General features: G+C 43.6%; 1 protein-coding gene across 12 annotated transcripts in view; it reads left to right on the top strand.

Annotated features, from left to right (window-relative positions):
• The window catches only part of EPS15L1 (epidermal growth factor receptor pathway substrate 15 like 1), a 395,592-nt gene that overhangs the window by 276,185 nt on the left and 104,267 nt on the right, over window positions 1-15,140 (top strand). For all 12 annotated transcript variants that reach the window (XM_033956496.1, XM_033956490.1, XM_033956493.1 and 9 more), the window contains one exon: window positions 2,776-2,908. In XM_033956496.1, the coding sequence (XP_033812387.1) occupies window positions 2,776-2,908 (133 nt within the window). The remainder of the gene's footprint in view (window positions 1-2,775; window positions 2,909-15,140) is intronic.

Genomic DNA, 15,140 nt, shown 5'->3' with positions numbered 1-15,140 from the left:
TAGTGTCTGATTTCCATCTCAATCAGTCCATTGTCTTACCTGTGTTTTTTCCCAAGCCCCACTCTCACCCCGGAGAAGTGGCGCTCCACACTCTTGACTGCAAAAGAGCGTTGGCCTTTTACCTCCAACGCACTCAGCCACACCGGAAAGTCCCACAACTGTTTTTGTCCTTCGACCCAAACCGGTTAGGCCACCCAGTTTCCAAACGCACCTTGTCCAACTGGTTGGCCGATTGCATCTCCTTTTGCTACGCTCAGGCTGGTCTCGCGCTGCATGGTCGAGTAACGGGACACAAAGTCCGAGCGATGGCAGCCTCCGTAGCCTTCCTCAGGTCAACACCTATTGAGGAAATCTGCAAGGCTGCCACATGGTCTTCGGTTCATACCTTCACCTCCCACTACTGTCTGGACTCCCTGTCCAGAAGCGATGGCCGGTTCGGCCAATCGGTGTTGCGAAATCTATTTGCTTAAATTGCCAACTTCCCTCCATCCCTCTTCAGTAAGCTTGGAGGTCACCCACATGTGAGAATATCATGCCTGCTTGTCCTGGGATAAAGCACAGTTACTTACCGTAACAGGTGTTATCCAGGGACAGCAGGCATATATTCTCACAACCCACCCACCTCCCCGAGGTTGGCTTCTTGGCTAGTTAAGTGAACTGGAGACCACGAGGGGATGCACCCCCTAGTGGAGCAGGAAGGCACGCATGCGTGGAGCAGCAGAGCAAACTTAAATCTTCAATCAAGTTTGCTTGAAAATGCTTCCGCATCGGGGCTCCGTAGATGACGTCACCCACATGTGAGAATATATGCCTGCTGTCCCTGGATAACACCTGTTACGGTAAGTAACTGTGCTTTTTGGACACGCTTAGTAATATTTTTGTCCCTGGGTACTCCTATATTTAAGAGGGTAATACTACATGATGATATGAACATATGATGTTTTGAACATTTATGTTTTAGAGACAGTGAATGTGATTAGCACCATTTACATGAAACTGTTGTGCTGAGGTATATGGGCGTAATTGTTCTGAGGTATTTTGCTCCACAATTTTTGATGGATACATTGCAGTAGCCCTATCATTGGTGTCTTTACTATATTTTCTTTTTTTGTTTTCTTATTCATATATATATAGTATAGTTCTTTTGATTTTCTAATAAATTATGTCAAACAGCTTTGACTTGACTTCAGTAAGGGCCTAACACATCAATATTGAGCCCACAGCAGTTAGCAGATTCATAGGCACTGACTGCAACAGACTGAATCTGACCCACATATTCAGTGCCAGGCATAGAATATCTGAGTATTAGGCAGTCGCCTGAAGTTATCCAGGTCCTGGCCAATGTTTGGACATGGGGGAAGCATGGAATATTGCCACTCCTTGGGTTTTGGCCAAGTACTAGTGACCTGGATTGGCCACTGTGAGAACAGTCTGCTGGCCTTGATGGCCCAGTAAGGCTATTCTTATGTTGCCCAGGTACCGTATTTTTCGCTCTATGAGACGCACCTGTAGAGGAGGAAAAACCAAGAAATTTTTTTTTCAGAATTTTTTTCTTGGTTTTTCCTCCTCTACACGAAGGTACGTCTGGTGCTGGGAAGCCCGCAGCACCCCCCCCCCCCGAGTACCTTTTTTTAACAGGTGGTGGTCCCATGCCGCTCTGTGATTGGCTGACTCTAGCCAATAACAGCGTGGTGCGGTCCAGGCAGGAAGCGCAAAGGTCGCACTCCTGCGTTGTTCACCACTCTGCAACTGAAAGGCAGCCGTCTAGCAGGAGACTGCACTGGACCACCGCCTGTTAAAAAAAGGTACCGGTGGGGGGGGGGGGGGGGAGAGATATATTATCTCCATAAGATGCACCCACTTTTCCACCCCCTTTTTGGGGGTAGAAAAAGTGCATCTTATGGAGCAAAAAATACGGTATTTGGCACTCTATAAAGTTAGGACAGCCTTTTTTGCTGTTCTAACATTATCTGGGCACTTCCCAGTCAATGGACTGACTGCCCCCACACTCCCCCAGGAGTAACTGGATAGTGTTGCAGCAGTCAGAGCATACATTCAGTGGCACTAGCTGATTAAGTGCCTTTGACTATGTGCTGTGGAGCAGGCTAGGAAGAATTAAGTGGGTAGGATCCTTCCTTCCTAGTTAAATCATTTTGAATATCCTAATTTTTTTGCATTCTTTGGAGCTCTGTACCGAAGCTCTTAATTTCAGCTCACTGTTTTGAAGTAGTTACCCAGGTCTCTGTTGCATTGTGAATGGTAAGATCAATCTGTACAGGATGAGCTGCCCTTCTAAGTTGATAAAGACAAGTGGTATGTGTTTCTCACGAGAAAGTTCCTGCCTCTAGCATGCCATCCTTTTTGAGAACGGTCAAAGGCTGGTTGATAACTGTCTTTATAGTTTCTGTTTTGTTTGCATGTTCTGCACGTTTGGTTTTCTGTACAGTGTGTAGCTGAAGCCTGCCTTTAGGAGCACCACCATATTTTACATGTCTTTGTGGTGTGGCCAAAGGGTGTATACACTGGGCACTTGAAAAAAAATCAATTCTGAAGTATTAGTACCATGATTACCTATTTAATGCATTTAAAATATTTATATTCAGCTAAGCCAAAGTTTCTTACTGTCAGGAGTACAGAAATGAGCATCCAAGTCTAGTTTTGTCAAACACTTGTAAATGAATCTTGTCTCCAACTAACCTAGCCTTATCTGTCTTCTTCATGGATTCTAGCCCTGTACATATAACTATATATTTTCTTTTTTACTTTCCCCACCAGACCTCTATTTCCGACCCTTTTGCCTCTACCTTTGGTGGAACAGGATTCTCAGATGATCCTTTCAGAAGTAAACATGACACTCCAGCTCTGCCTCCTAAAAGAAATGTTCCTCCAAGACCGAAACCACCAAGTGGTAAATACATAGTTCTCTCTTCTTAAATTATTTCATGGAGTATTTTCTGTCATTCTCCTTACAGTGATGTTCATTAATAGAGGGTTATGTTTCTAAGGGGAGAAGCGCATAGAAGTTGATGGGTTCTGTCTGAGAAGCTAGTGTTTTAAACAAGAACGTCGTGTAGTTTTGAAACAATCTTGAATACAGGAGGAAAGAAATTTTATGATATGGGGACCTTCTGCTTGCTACTTGAAGTCTTATTGCAGGCAATGCATGGAAAATGTCATTTTCAATTGTGATGTGTGAGTCTGACTTTACACTTACTGTAAAGAAGAAGCAGTGCCCATGGGTTCTGAAACTCTGCAATGTGAGTGGGCCCTAAGCGGCCTCAAATTTTATAGAAAACTTGTTTGCAGATCTGTAGATTTATTCTTTTATTTGAAACTTTTATTGGGTCAATGGGCATAGTACACAGAAGACAATTCTTTTCAGTGGCGTAGCAAGGGTGGGAGGCACCTGGGGGCCCCCGCTCCCCCTGCCACGTGTTCGTTCCCCTTCCCTTCCCCCGTACCTCTAGTTCACCGCCGTGAGCAACAAGAACTTTAGCATGCTCCTTGCGACCGCATCGGCTCTCCCTCTGATGTCACTTCCTATGCGTGGCACCTGGAAGCAACGTCGGCAGGAGAGACGGCGCAGTCGTGAGGAGCATGTTGAAATTGTTGCTCATGGTGGTGAACAACTAGAGGTATGGGGGAAGGGAAGTGGGGCTCACGCATGGTGAGGGGAGGAGTGGAGTGAGAAGAGGCAAGGAGAGGAGAAGGGGTGTTGGTGTCCCCACCAACATGGCGCCTGGGGTAGACCGCCCCTCTCCGCCCCACCATTACTACGCCATTGGTCCTTTTTTTTTTTTTTTGTAATAACCTCTGCTATACAATATGCATTTCCACAAAGCTTAAATGATGATCCAATAAAGCCAGCTGTAAGTGGAATACACAGTTCCTTTCCCCACCCTGTAACTCCCTTATCCCCTTTCTATATTCAATACGTAATAAATGAGCAGTAACAACTTGGACTGTGAGGTTTAAAAATTACCCACTTAATGGGAAGTAGTGCAATTGAAGTCCTATTAGAAATCCAAGTTCTATTTGTAAGTGAATTGTGTGGTTAGGAGATGCCTTTTATTTTTGGTTTCTTAAGAACACAGTCAGATATACCCCTTTCTACTTGTTGGAATTAAGCTGCAATATTTAATTTGCTAATGGAATTTGAAAGCCAAACTAAGTTGGGTAATTAAAATTGGGATTTTTATTTTTGTTAATATGATGGTACAGTCCTCCTCAGGTTTCCAGTAATTGAAGACTTTGAGAAGGAAGGAGCCTATTGAGTTAAAATAAATCACTTGCAACTTGTTTACCAGGCTAAACCAGTGTAGGTTAATGCTTGTGGGCTGCGGTTCCCTCAGCAGGTCTGATGAAGCAAGCCCAACTAGGCCAGGCTGATAATCAAGTCTCACCTGCAACCTGTTAGCTGAATTCTGTCTCTCTCTATCTTGCAACAATCAAGCTGTTCTCATCCGGTTTCAAAGCTTGTCAGAACGGGAAAACAATTTTGCTATCAAGGTTTCTTTGGTGTTATCTGTAATGTAGTCAGTCCTATGATCTTCTGATATGCAATAACTGTGCAGTTATTTTTCAGCAAATACCTGTTCAGATAGTAATACTTCTTCAGTGAAGCCCTTTGTTACATAGCTCATGGAGTAATTAATTTGTTAAAATAATGCATTTTCTTTGCAACAGGAAAGGAAAGTAAAACCATCTGCAAACCAAATCTCTTTATGCTGCAGAAATGTGCATTTGTATTATAAAGCAAAATAGAATTGCAGTATATACTGCGGTAGAGCCATGGGTGCAGATAATGTGCTCATGCTCTTAAGAAGCAGGAAAGATGTGGTGATTTCTGCTGGTGAGAGAGAGAGGTTCTCGCACCTGTTCTCAGGGGCTCCCAGACTTTCAGGTGTTCAGGATATCCACCGAAAGGATGGAAGAGAGGTTTGCATATACTAAGGAAAGGGGAAAGGGACTTTATATACTATCTTTCTGTGGTTACAGAGAACAAGAAAAAATCCAAACAGTCTGCATCAAAGCACAAAACAAGACTGTGGAAATGATGCTCATGATATCAACGTTATTCAATAAATGATGTAGTCACAAAACAACATCAGAATCCATCATTTCACAGTCTTGTTTTGTGCTTTTCTTTGGTTACAATCAGTGCAGTACAGGTACTTATTTTGTACTTGAGGCAGTGGCGGGTTAAGCAACTTGCCCTGAATCACAAGGAGCTGCAGTAGAAGCTGAACCCTGTTCCACTGATTCTTAGGCTGCTATACTAACTGTTAGACAGCTAACTCTACTACCACCATTGTATGCAAGTGTATCCATGGAATTCTAAAAACACAACAAATTGGGCATCTCTCTGGACAGAATTGGGAACCATTGTATAAGCTGGTTGTGGGAAAGAGGAAGTGGTTCATGGCCATATGCAGATCTGGCTTTCTGAATAGCCAAAATGTGAATTTTGGTGCTAATTTGAGGCTAGGGAGGCACTGGAAATGAAGGAAGGAAAATAATGGAATTTAGGGGGGAAATGATGGTTTTAAAAAACTTTGGGGGATAGGATATGTGATTTTAAACAAAATGTGTGAGAGAGGGCAGAGGGGAGAACTACAATTGAAAAATAGGAAAGAGGAAAAAAACATGGAATGATAGGTGTAGGTCAGGGGTGTCCAACCTTTTGGCTTCCCTGGGCCGCATTGTCAGAAAATTTTTTTTCTGGGGCTGCACAAATTCTGCAGCAAGACAGAGGAGGGAGCCGGCAAGATGGTAAACACCCGGGGGCAGCATATGAAAACACTGCATCGCCCTCGACCAGGGCCACACAGAATATTTCACCGGGCCGCAGGTTGGACACCCCTGGTGTAGGTGATTAAAGGGGGGGGGGGGGGGCGAGGAGAAGAGGAACTTTGTATTGCAAGAGCTTATTATTATTTCTCTTATTATAATGATTCTGGTGTATAAATTATTCACTCTTTCAGCCCAAATATTCTAATTGCCTATTTGGTCAAAAACATTTCAATCCACCCACCCACCCACATCTAACTTTAGGAATTACCCCACAGATATGGGACTTTATCAAATAGTACTCTCTGAGGCTGGAAATATTCATCTGCTAAGTTAGAAGAAAGTGCTGATTTAATATTCACAGATTGTGATACCAAGCCTGACTGGTGGCTCACTAGCAGTGCTGCACATTACTATATGGAGGCACCAGAGTTCAGTTCCCAGCTCAAGTTGCCTTAACCTCGGGTCATCCAGGTTTGAGGATGTGTGACTGGAAGCCACAGTAGTCTCTGGGGAGAGAGAAAATCATGCTCATTGCACAGTGCCAAAATCTTATGGCCTGTCATTATAGTATTCTAGAACAGTATTTCTCAACACACAGTACCCTTGGGGGTAAGCGAGCTGCTTGTTGGGGGTACACGCCACCATGAATATTGCCTGCCTGTCTGCCTAAGCCGCTGCCGCCACTGGGGATCCCTACTTCCTGCCCGCCCCCTCCGTCAAAGCCAACCCATTCCCAGCCCCCACTCCTCTGAGCTGAATCTGACCTCTCTCCAGTTCCCAATTCCCCCACCTACCAGCTCCCCACCGCTGTATTTTTAAAACTTCGTACGGTCAGCGGCAGAACGAAGCCAGCCTGCCCTGGAAGTGTTCTTTCTGCAGCCTACAGAACACTGCAGAAAGAACACTTCTGGGACAGGCAGGCAGATGGCGGGGTGGGAGGCAGGCTTCATTCCTGATTCCCTCACCTATCAGCTCCCCACCGCTGTATTTTAAAATCTTCGGGCAGCTGGAGGCACAATGAAGCCAGCCTCCTGCCATCTGCCTGCCCCAGAAGGTAACGAACACTTCACAGGCAGGCAGACAGACAGACAGACGGTGGGAGGCTGTTTTCGTTGTGCCTCTGGCTGCACAAAGATTTTAAAATACAGTGGCGGGGAGCTTGTAGGTGGGGGAATAGGGAACTGGGGAGAGGTCAGATCCAGCTGAGAGGAGTGGGGGCTGGAGTTGGGAATAAGGGAAGGACAGATGCTGCGGGGGTGGGGTGCGGAGGGGGTTGGGAAAGACAAATGCTGCACGGACTGGGGGTTAGGAAGGGAGGGAACGAGAGATGCTGCTGGTGGGTGAGGGAACAGGAAAAGAGAATTGTTAGATATAGGTGTGGAGTGAGAGGGAAAGACATGTGGAAAGGAAGAACGAGAGAAATTGGGCATAGAGAGGTAGAGATGCAAAGGGGAGAGAAGAATGAGAGGGAGAAATGTTGGATATGGTGGTGGAGAGGGAACAGAGGGACAGATTGAAGGGGATGCAAGGTGAAGGAATATTGGACATAGTAATGGAGGGAGAGATGTGGCATGGTGCTGGAGAGGGGGGATAGAAGGAGATGTGGGCAGAGGTGAAAAATGCACGATGCAGGGGATGAGAGAGGGAGAAATGTTGGATGTGGCAGTAGAGGGGTTGGGAGAGATGCCTGGATCTCTCAAAACAGATGGACAGAGAGAGAGAGGGAGACATTACTAATAGGGGTAGAGGAGACAGAAAGAAAAGTTGGACTCATTTAGGGACAGAGAGAGAGAGAGAGAGAGATGTTGGTTGGGGAAGGGAATGAGATCCAGAGGAGATGAAGCATGCAGGAGGCAGAAAGAAAGAAATATTGGATGCACAGTCAGAAGGAAGTGTAACCAGAGACTCATGAAATCACCAGACAACAAAGGTAGGAAAAATGATTTTATTTTCAATTTTGTGATCAAAATATGTCCATTTTGAGAATTTATATCTGCTGTCTATATTTTGCACTATGTTTTTCTATTTTACTATAGACATTGCATATTTTAAAGTCATCTGCCTTGACCTCTTTGAAACCCCCCCCCAAATATAAATGATAATTAAGATTTTCTCTGCATACCGTGTGCTTAATGTTTTTAAAAAAAATTTTGTGGTTACTATTATCTGTTAATAAGATTATGTGTGTATATGGAAAATGGATGGAAGGAAATGCATTACAATTAGTACTGCTATTATGGGGGTGGGGTCTGGGGTAGAGCTTGGGGGGTACTCTGTTGATATTTGTTAGACTTAGTGGGTACTTGGCTTGAAGAAGTTGAGAAACACTGTTCTAAAAGGAACTCTGTTTCATTGCCCCCAGAAGAGTACTCACTACAATTACAGGACTTCAAGTACTTTTTTGGAGGCGGGGGGAGGAGAAGATCTAAAATAGGGGGCAGGTAGGGAAGGAGACTCCTAGGACTTGCAAATGACACCAGATTCTGATTGTGCTGGCAGCCCAAAGGAATTGGAGGAACTGCTGAGCCAATAAACAAAATAGTTTGGTACAAGAAACCTCATATTAGAGGGAACATTTCAGATTAGAATCCATTGACATTACTTTTTTAGTTGGGGGAAGGGGCATGGTTCCATCTCTATGAAGTCTCTGAACAGCTCTGTGTGGCAAGTAATGAATACATCTAATCAAAAGCCAAAGAACAAAGTGACCTACTTCAGTCCTCTAATAGAATCACTGTACAGGAATTAACTGCTGAGCAGTTCACCATCATCTCACAGTTATTCTCCTCTTATGATGCATGACAAAGCTATCATTCTGAATAATGTATTTAAATTTTATGTTAGTGCTCAGACCCATACCACTTTTGTAAGTCACATAAGATCATAAGAGGAACCATCATAGCACTCTTGATGTTCCAGACCATCCTACTCAAACATTTAACCAATATCTAAAAGAAAAGAAAAAATGAAAGAGAAAAAAAAAGATTTTTCCCCACTTATCTTCTATGGAGTTAAGTGGTCCTCAATCCATTTTTGTTGGGGTATGTTCGGTGTTCTGTAGGTGTCCTGGAAGTTGAAGCATAGGGTGCGTCCAGAATGGTTGTGTCAATGGTGTGGATGTAGCAGGTTGGCCTCTTCTGGAAGTAAAGACTGAAAGGAAAGTAGTTTGACTCCCGACTTGGAGTTTATGCTGGGAGATAAAGGTGTTTATGGACCTAAGTATTAATTGTGGTGAGATTAGTTATATAAAAAGCAATAAGTATTTAACACTCTCGTATAGTGTGCTCTTTGTTATATATATATAGATAAATAAATTATATCTATATATATATCTATGTATAAATAATAGAAATGAGTATAAGGAATGATATATACTTTTTATTTTTGTTTTAGAGCTACTCTGATGAAGCCTTGGGTGAAACTCATGTCTGAGTAAAGAGGAGCTTTTGTAGGATTATCATTAGGATATGATACACAATAGGGTGGAGAAACTATCTTGTTGAGCCATGAGAGAAAATGAGGGGAACATCAGAATGTGAGTGGATTAAGGATCACCTAACTCTCTAGAAGATAAGTAGGGAAAATCATTTTATTATTTTCGTTTTTTATTTTATTTTAGATACTAGTTATATGTTTTAGTAGCATGATCTGGAACCTCAGGAGTACTATGATGGTTCCTCTTATGCTCTTGTATGACTTCTGCAAGTGGTGTTGATCTGAGTACTTTTCTAACATAAAATTTAAATATACGAGGAGGTGCTGAAAAGTTCTCACCCAACCAAGAAGGGAATGACGTGGCGCTATGAAACTTACAAGTTAATCCACATATTCACCCCTAAGTTCAACACACTTGGCACATCCTGTCTGTAATTTCTGTAACCCTGATGTCTGGTAACTGAAATTCTGCTCTGCTGCTGCAATTACCTCCCATATCACTCAAAAAGTTTCAACCTTTCAACCCCTTTTTAAGGTTTGGAAATGGAAAATAATCAGATGGAGTAAGATCTGGTGAGTAGGGTGAATAGTCTACGCACTGGAACCCCAATTGCACCTAAACATCCATCGTTTTGCCAGCCTTGTTGAGTAGATGCATTGTCTCTTCACAGCTTCCCTCTCCTTTTTTCTTTCAATGCCTCCTTTAATCAGCACAGCAAGTTAAAATAGTATTCTGCATTAACTGTTTGGCCCCTTGGAAGATAGTCATTACAATACTTTTCTGATCCCAAAACACAGTGGCCATGACCTTTCCTGCTGACTTTTGGATCTTGAATTTCCTTGGCCTTAGAGAATCTGAGTGCCACTACTGCATGGGCTATTGTTTTTTCTCAGGATCATAGTGGTATAACCATGTTTCATCAAGTTTCAAGTTTATTAAAATTTTGATATACCACCTTATCATTTATTTCAAGGTGGTTAACTAGTCATTTCAAAAAGTTGGCACCAGCTCACTGAAAATGCTGCAAAATCAATTTCGAAGTGTCCACTCGACGTCGTTTCTTGTCAGCATTCAAACATTTGGGCACCCACTTGGCTGACAGTTTCTGTATTACCAGCTCCTTGTGGATTATTCACCCAATATGTTCCCTGGATAATTTGCAATATGTCAGCAATTGTTCTAGCCAATATTCACCAATCTACCAAAATTGGGTCATGAACAAAGTCAACAATTTTAGGAGCTGACACCATTCAAGGCTTTCTAGACCTTGCTGCATCTTCGGTCTCAATCTCCTTGCTGAAAGTTAGCACACCACTTCTTCACTGTGGAATATGATGGGTATTTGTCACTCAACATTTGCATCATACATTCATGGATTTCCTTTAAAGTTTTCTTCTGCAAGAATAGGAACTTCATGACAGCTTGGAGTTCCACACTTGAAAATTCCACAATTTTCATTGATATGGTTCAATCAGTGATCTGAAACGATATGATAACATAGCATTACAATTCTACAAATTGGCATTTTGCAAAATAAAATAACACTCTTCAGCTACATTGGCAAAATAATGCTCAGAATTTAGGAAGTTGGTTGGGCTGAGAATGTTTCAGCATCCCTTCGTATTATTCAGAGTTAGTATTATAAGTGAAATATTCTACGTTGAAGTTTGGAAGTTTAAAACGTACACAGATTAACAATAAAAGTACTTTTATAAGGTATTGGGGCATGACAAAGCTATGCCAAAATCCCTAATTACTGCAGCACTGAGGATGCTGGCTCAACTGCTATCCATGTACCTTAATGGTTAGAGCACAGACCTACAAGCTTGGGGATCTTGGCTTGATTTTCCTGTCTGTCTTTCTTGACATTTGGCAGGTTACCTTTTCTATGCTCAAATTTTAGTTGGTCAAATTTTGGACAGGGAACCTTTATAATAATCTTCAGTCTTGTTTTGTACAACATGGTATACAGTACACTGGTGATTTTCTTTGTAGTCAGTACTGGTTGTTGTCACACATTCTTTGGATGCTACACATCCTGTATTTCATTTATCCAGTCAGCTAACACAAATTGCACCTACAGCATAATGATCCCAATTTGCATATTTTCAGAATGCTTATAATGAATTGCAGAAAGTTCAAGTCTGTTATGAGAAGAGGTGATAGTGAGTGTTTCTCTCTCCCACCATAGATCATGTGGTGCTGGACAATGGTTGGACCTGCTACATATCTAGTTCTTTGGTACATTTCGCAGCCCACCCTGGACTTATTATGGCAGCAGTTTTCTGTGAAGCAGAATAGCAAATTCACATGAAATGTTGTTCTCCCCCCCTCCCCAGACAGGCCGTTGATCAGTAGAACTTTGTATCACCATCATATTGTATAAAGCAATTCTGCCAAGAAGGGTCAACGGGTAAGAGCACCAGGCCTGCACCCGCCGACCTGTTTTTGCGAGCAAGGGAAGAATATTAAGTGAATAAAGTGTTGTCAAATCCTGGGGTATGATAAAGCCTAGATAACGCAAGGATGAGGAGGCCCATTCTAAAGGAAAGGTTCCCGACCATGTATCTCGAACCTCCACTTGTAGGGGAAGGTCCAAAGACTTCTGCCTGTTCAACGTCAGACCAGAAAAAAGGTGAAACTCGTCCAAGAGCTCCAGGTCCCTGGTCAGAGATCTCTGCAGTTGGGCCAAGGTTAGTAAGAGGTCATCAGCAAAGGCCAACACCCTCAATTGAGAGGAGCCCTCTGGTAGTCCAACCAATTCATCATCTCTCTGGATCGTACAGAGAAGAGATTCTAAGTAAAGCAAAAAGAGTAAAGGTGACAGGGGACAACCCTGACGCGTCCCTCTACCAACCACAAATGAACTGGTGAGGGTCCCATTGACCAAGATTGAGGCAGTGGGGGCTGAATATAATGCACGTAGGGAAGACATAAACCAGCCCCCTATTCCCACAAAGTCCAACACCTGGAAAAGATAAGGCCAATGAACCTGGTCAAAGGCCTTGGCCGCATCCAGACTCACGAGAATGCCTAAAGTATTAGTTGATTGCGCTCTAGTCACAGCTAACAGCGCCCGCTGGACATTCAGTACCGAGTGTCTGCCCTGTACAAAGCCAACTTGCTCAGAGGAAATTATACTAGGTAGAAGAGGAACATAAGAACATAAGCAGTGCCTCCGCCGGGCTAGACCATAGGTCCATCCAGCCCGGCAGTCCGCTCCAGCGGCGGCCCAAACAGGTCACGACCTGTCTGAATCACCAGAAGGGGCTCCCTTGCCACCTTGGTTTCTCATTGAAGTCCTATCTTCCCATCGTAGTCCTAACCCTCCGGTCTTGCACATGCACGACCTGTTGGGTTTCTATACTTATTACCTGGTTAGCTTTCTATACCTGTGTTACATCCCAGCACCTCTCTCAGTATCCCACGATCCCTTTATCCCTCAGGAATCCGTCCAATCCCTGTTTGAATCCTTGTACCATACTCTGCCTGATCACTTCCTCTGGTAGCGCATTCCAAGTGTCCACGACCCTTTGGGTGAAAAAAAACTTCCTTGCATTTGTTTTGAACCTATCTCCCTTCAGTTTCTCCGAATGCCCCCTCGTACTTGTTGTCCCCTTCAGTCTGAAGAATCTGTCCCTATCCACCCTCTCTATGCCCCTCATGATCTTGAAGGTCTCTATCATATCTCCCCTGAGCCTCCTTTTTTCCAGAGAGAAGAGCCCCAGCCTATCCAACCTCTCGGCGTATGGGCAGTGTTCCAGCCCTTTTACCAGTTTCGTTGCTCTCCTTTGGACTCTCTCAAGTACCGCCATGTCCTTCTTGAGGTGCGGCGACCAATACTGAACGCAGTATTCCAGATGTGGATGCACCATCGCTCGATACAATGGCATGATGACTTCTCGCGTCCTGGTTGTTATGCCCCTCTTTATGATGCCCAGCATCCTGTTGGCTTTTTTCGAGGCTGCTGCGCACTGTGCAGATGGCTTCAGTGATGCATCCACCAGCACACCCAAGTCTCTCTCAAGTCTGCTGTCTCCCAACAATGCCCCCCCCCCAATTTGTAGTTGAACAACGGGTTCTTTTTCCCTATATGCATGACCTTGCATTTTTCCACGTTAAAGCGCATTTGCCATTTGTTTGCCCAGTCTTCCAGCTTGTCCAGGTCCCTTTGCAGGTCCTCACACTCCTCCCTGGACCTAACTCTGCCGCACAGTTTGGTATCGTCTGCAAATTTTATAACCTCGCACTTTGCCTCCTTTTCCAGGTCATTGATAAATATGTTGAAGAGTAACGGCCCCAGCACCGATCCCTGTGGCACACCGCTTGTGACTCCCCGCCAGTCAGAATATTGGCCCTTCACTCCGACCCTCTGCAGTCTACCCGACAACCAGTGCTTGATCCATCTGTGCACATCCCCTCCCACCCCGTGGTTCCACAGCTTCCTAAGCAGCCTTTCATGTGGCACCTTGTCGAAAGCCTTTAGGAAATTCCAGCTCCAGCCAACCTTCCAGCTCAGCGAGCAAGCGCGCATCTGGTATTATTTCAGGGACGCCCAAAATATGAAGGTTGCTGCGGCGGGACCTATTTTCTAGGTCGTCCAGTTTATCAGCCTGAAGATGCACCATTTCTTGCAAGGCCGCAAGGTCTAATTCATGAGAATTGAGCGTGTCTTCTGCCATGGACACTCGCTGCTCCAGGTCGGTGGTCCGGACTGCCGTGTCAGTTAAAAGCTGTTCCAAGCGAGCCATTTGCGTCGCCAGAGTGTCCATTTGTGGTCCCAGAACCTGCGCCACCGCTGTTTTGATATCGTTGAGCACTGTGTCGGTGAACTCCGACACCGCGGTACCCGAGCGGCCGCCATCTTGGGCTTACCAGGTTTCGAGCGCTTCTTTTCTTTTCGTTCGGGTTTCATGCACGCTGCTTCTTGTGAGCAGGTTAAATATCTGTCCATGAGGTCCCGAACTCAACAGCAACTGAAATCGCCAGCCAGGTTGCAAAAATGTCGAGCTAACACTACATATAGAAGAGCAGGGCCCCAGAGCCAATCAGGAACACGTCCTCACGCGCTCATAGTGTCACGTAACCTCGTTGGTGTTATAAAATGAACGTGTTTTTGATCTGCCTGATATTCAAAGTGATTTAAACATAATAGAGAGGGTCCTGGCCATTTAAATAACTTGTTAGTAGCTAAGTTTGAATACCCAACGGCACTTAACCAATTAGTGCTACTGAATATTTGTGATTTGCACCAGAGTTGAAACCAGCTAAATTTTGGGTGTTCGGTTACAGAAATACATCATCTAAGGGTTGAATATTGAGAATTTACAGGAACAAAAGAAGACAATATTGTATGTGCCTTTCTAATGAAGAAATAGGCAAGCCTAAAAGTGTGTCAAAAATTATTAATTAATCACCATTTTTGTAGCCAAAAGCTTTGAAAAATTTACTTCAAGAGGCAGGGAGTCTGTGCCTCTGATATCACACAGAAAAAAAATTGTCTTTTTAGTTTACCCATTGATCCTATTCTATTCTATCCATATTTTATATAATGCTCATGTTCCTAAAAGGATTTGTAATGGTTTACAATAAGTAAGTTACAATAACATATAAAACAAAATACAAATAATAAAAAGCATAAGAAATTACATTAAATCTTCAAAAAAATAGGTTTTCAGAGCCTTTCTAAAGATGTAAGGTGAGATTTGTCTTAACTCATAGGGCAGAGTGTTCCAGACTTTTGCGCCCCAGAATGAAAATGATCAATTACATAAGGATTTTAAATGAACATTCTTAGAAGAGGGGGATAATCTATTTGAAAAGTTTGCCAAAAAGAAGAATTCTGTCAATAAAAGGGAAGAATAGCTCAATAACATTCTCAGAATTTTGACCATAAAGAGCTTTAAAACCC

The sequence above is a fragment of the Geotrypetes seraphini genome, chromosome 8, assembly GCF_902459505.1.
Source record: "Geotrypetes seraphini chromosome 8, aGeoSer1.1, whole genome shotgun sequence".
NCBI lineage: Eukaryota > Metazoa > Chordata > Amphibia > Gymnophiona > Dermophiidae > Geotrypetes > Geotrypetes seraphini.
This window is presented reverse-complemented; position numbering and strand designations above follow the sequence as displayed.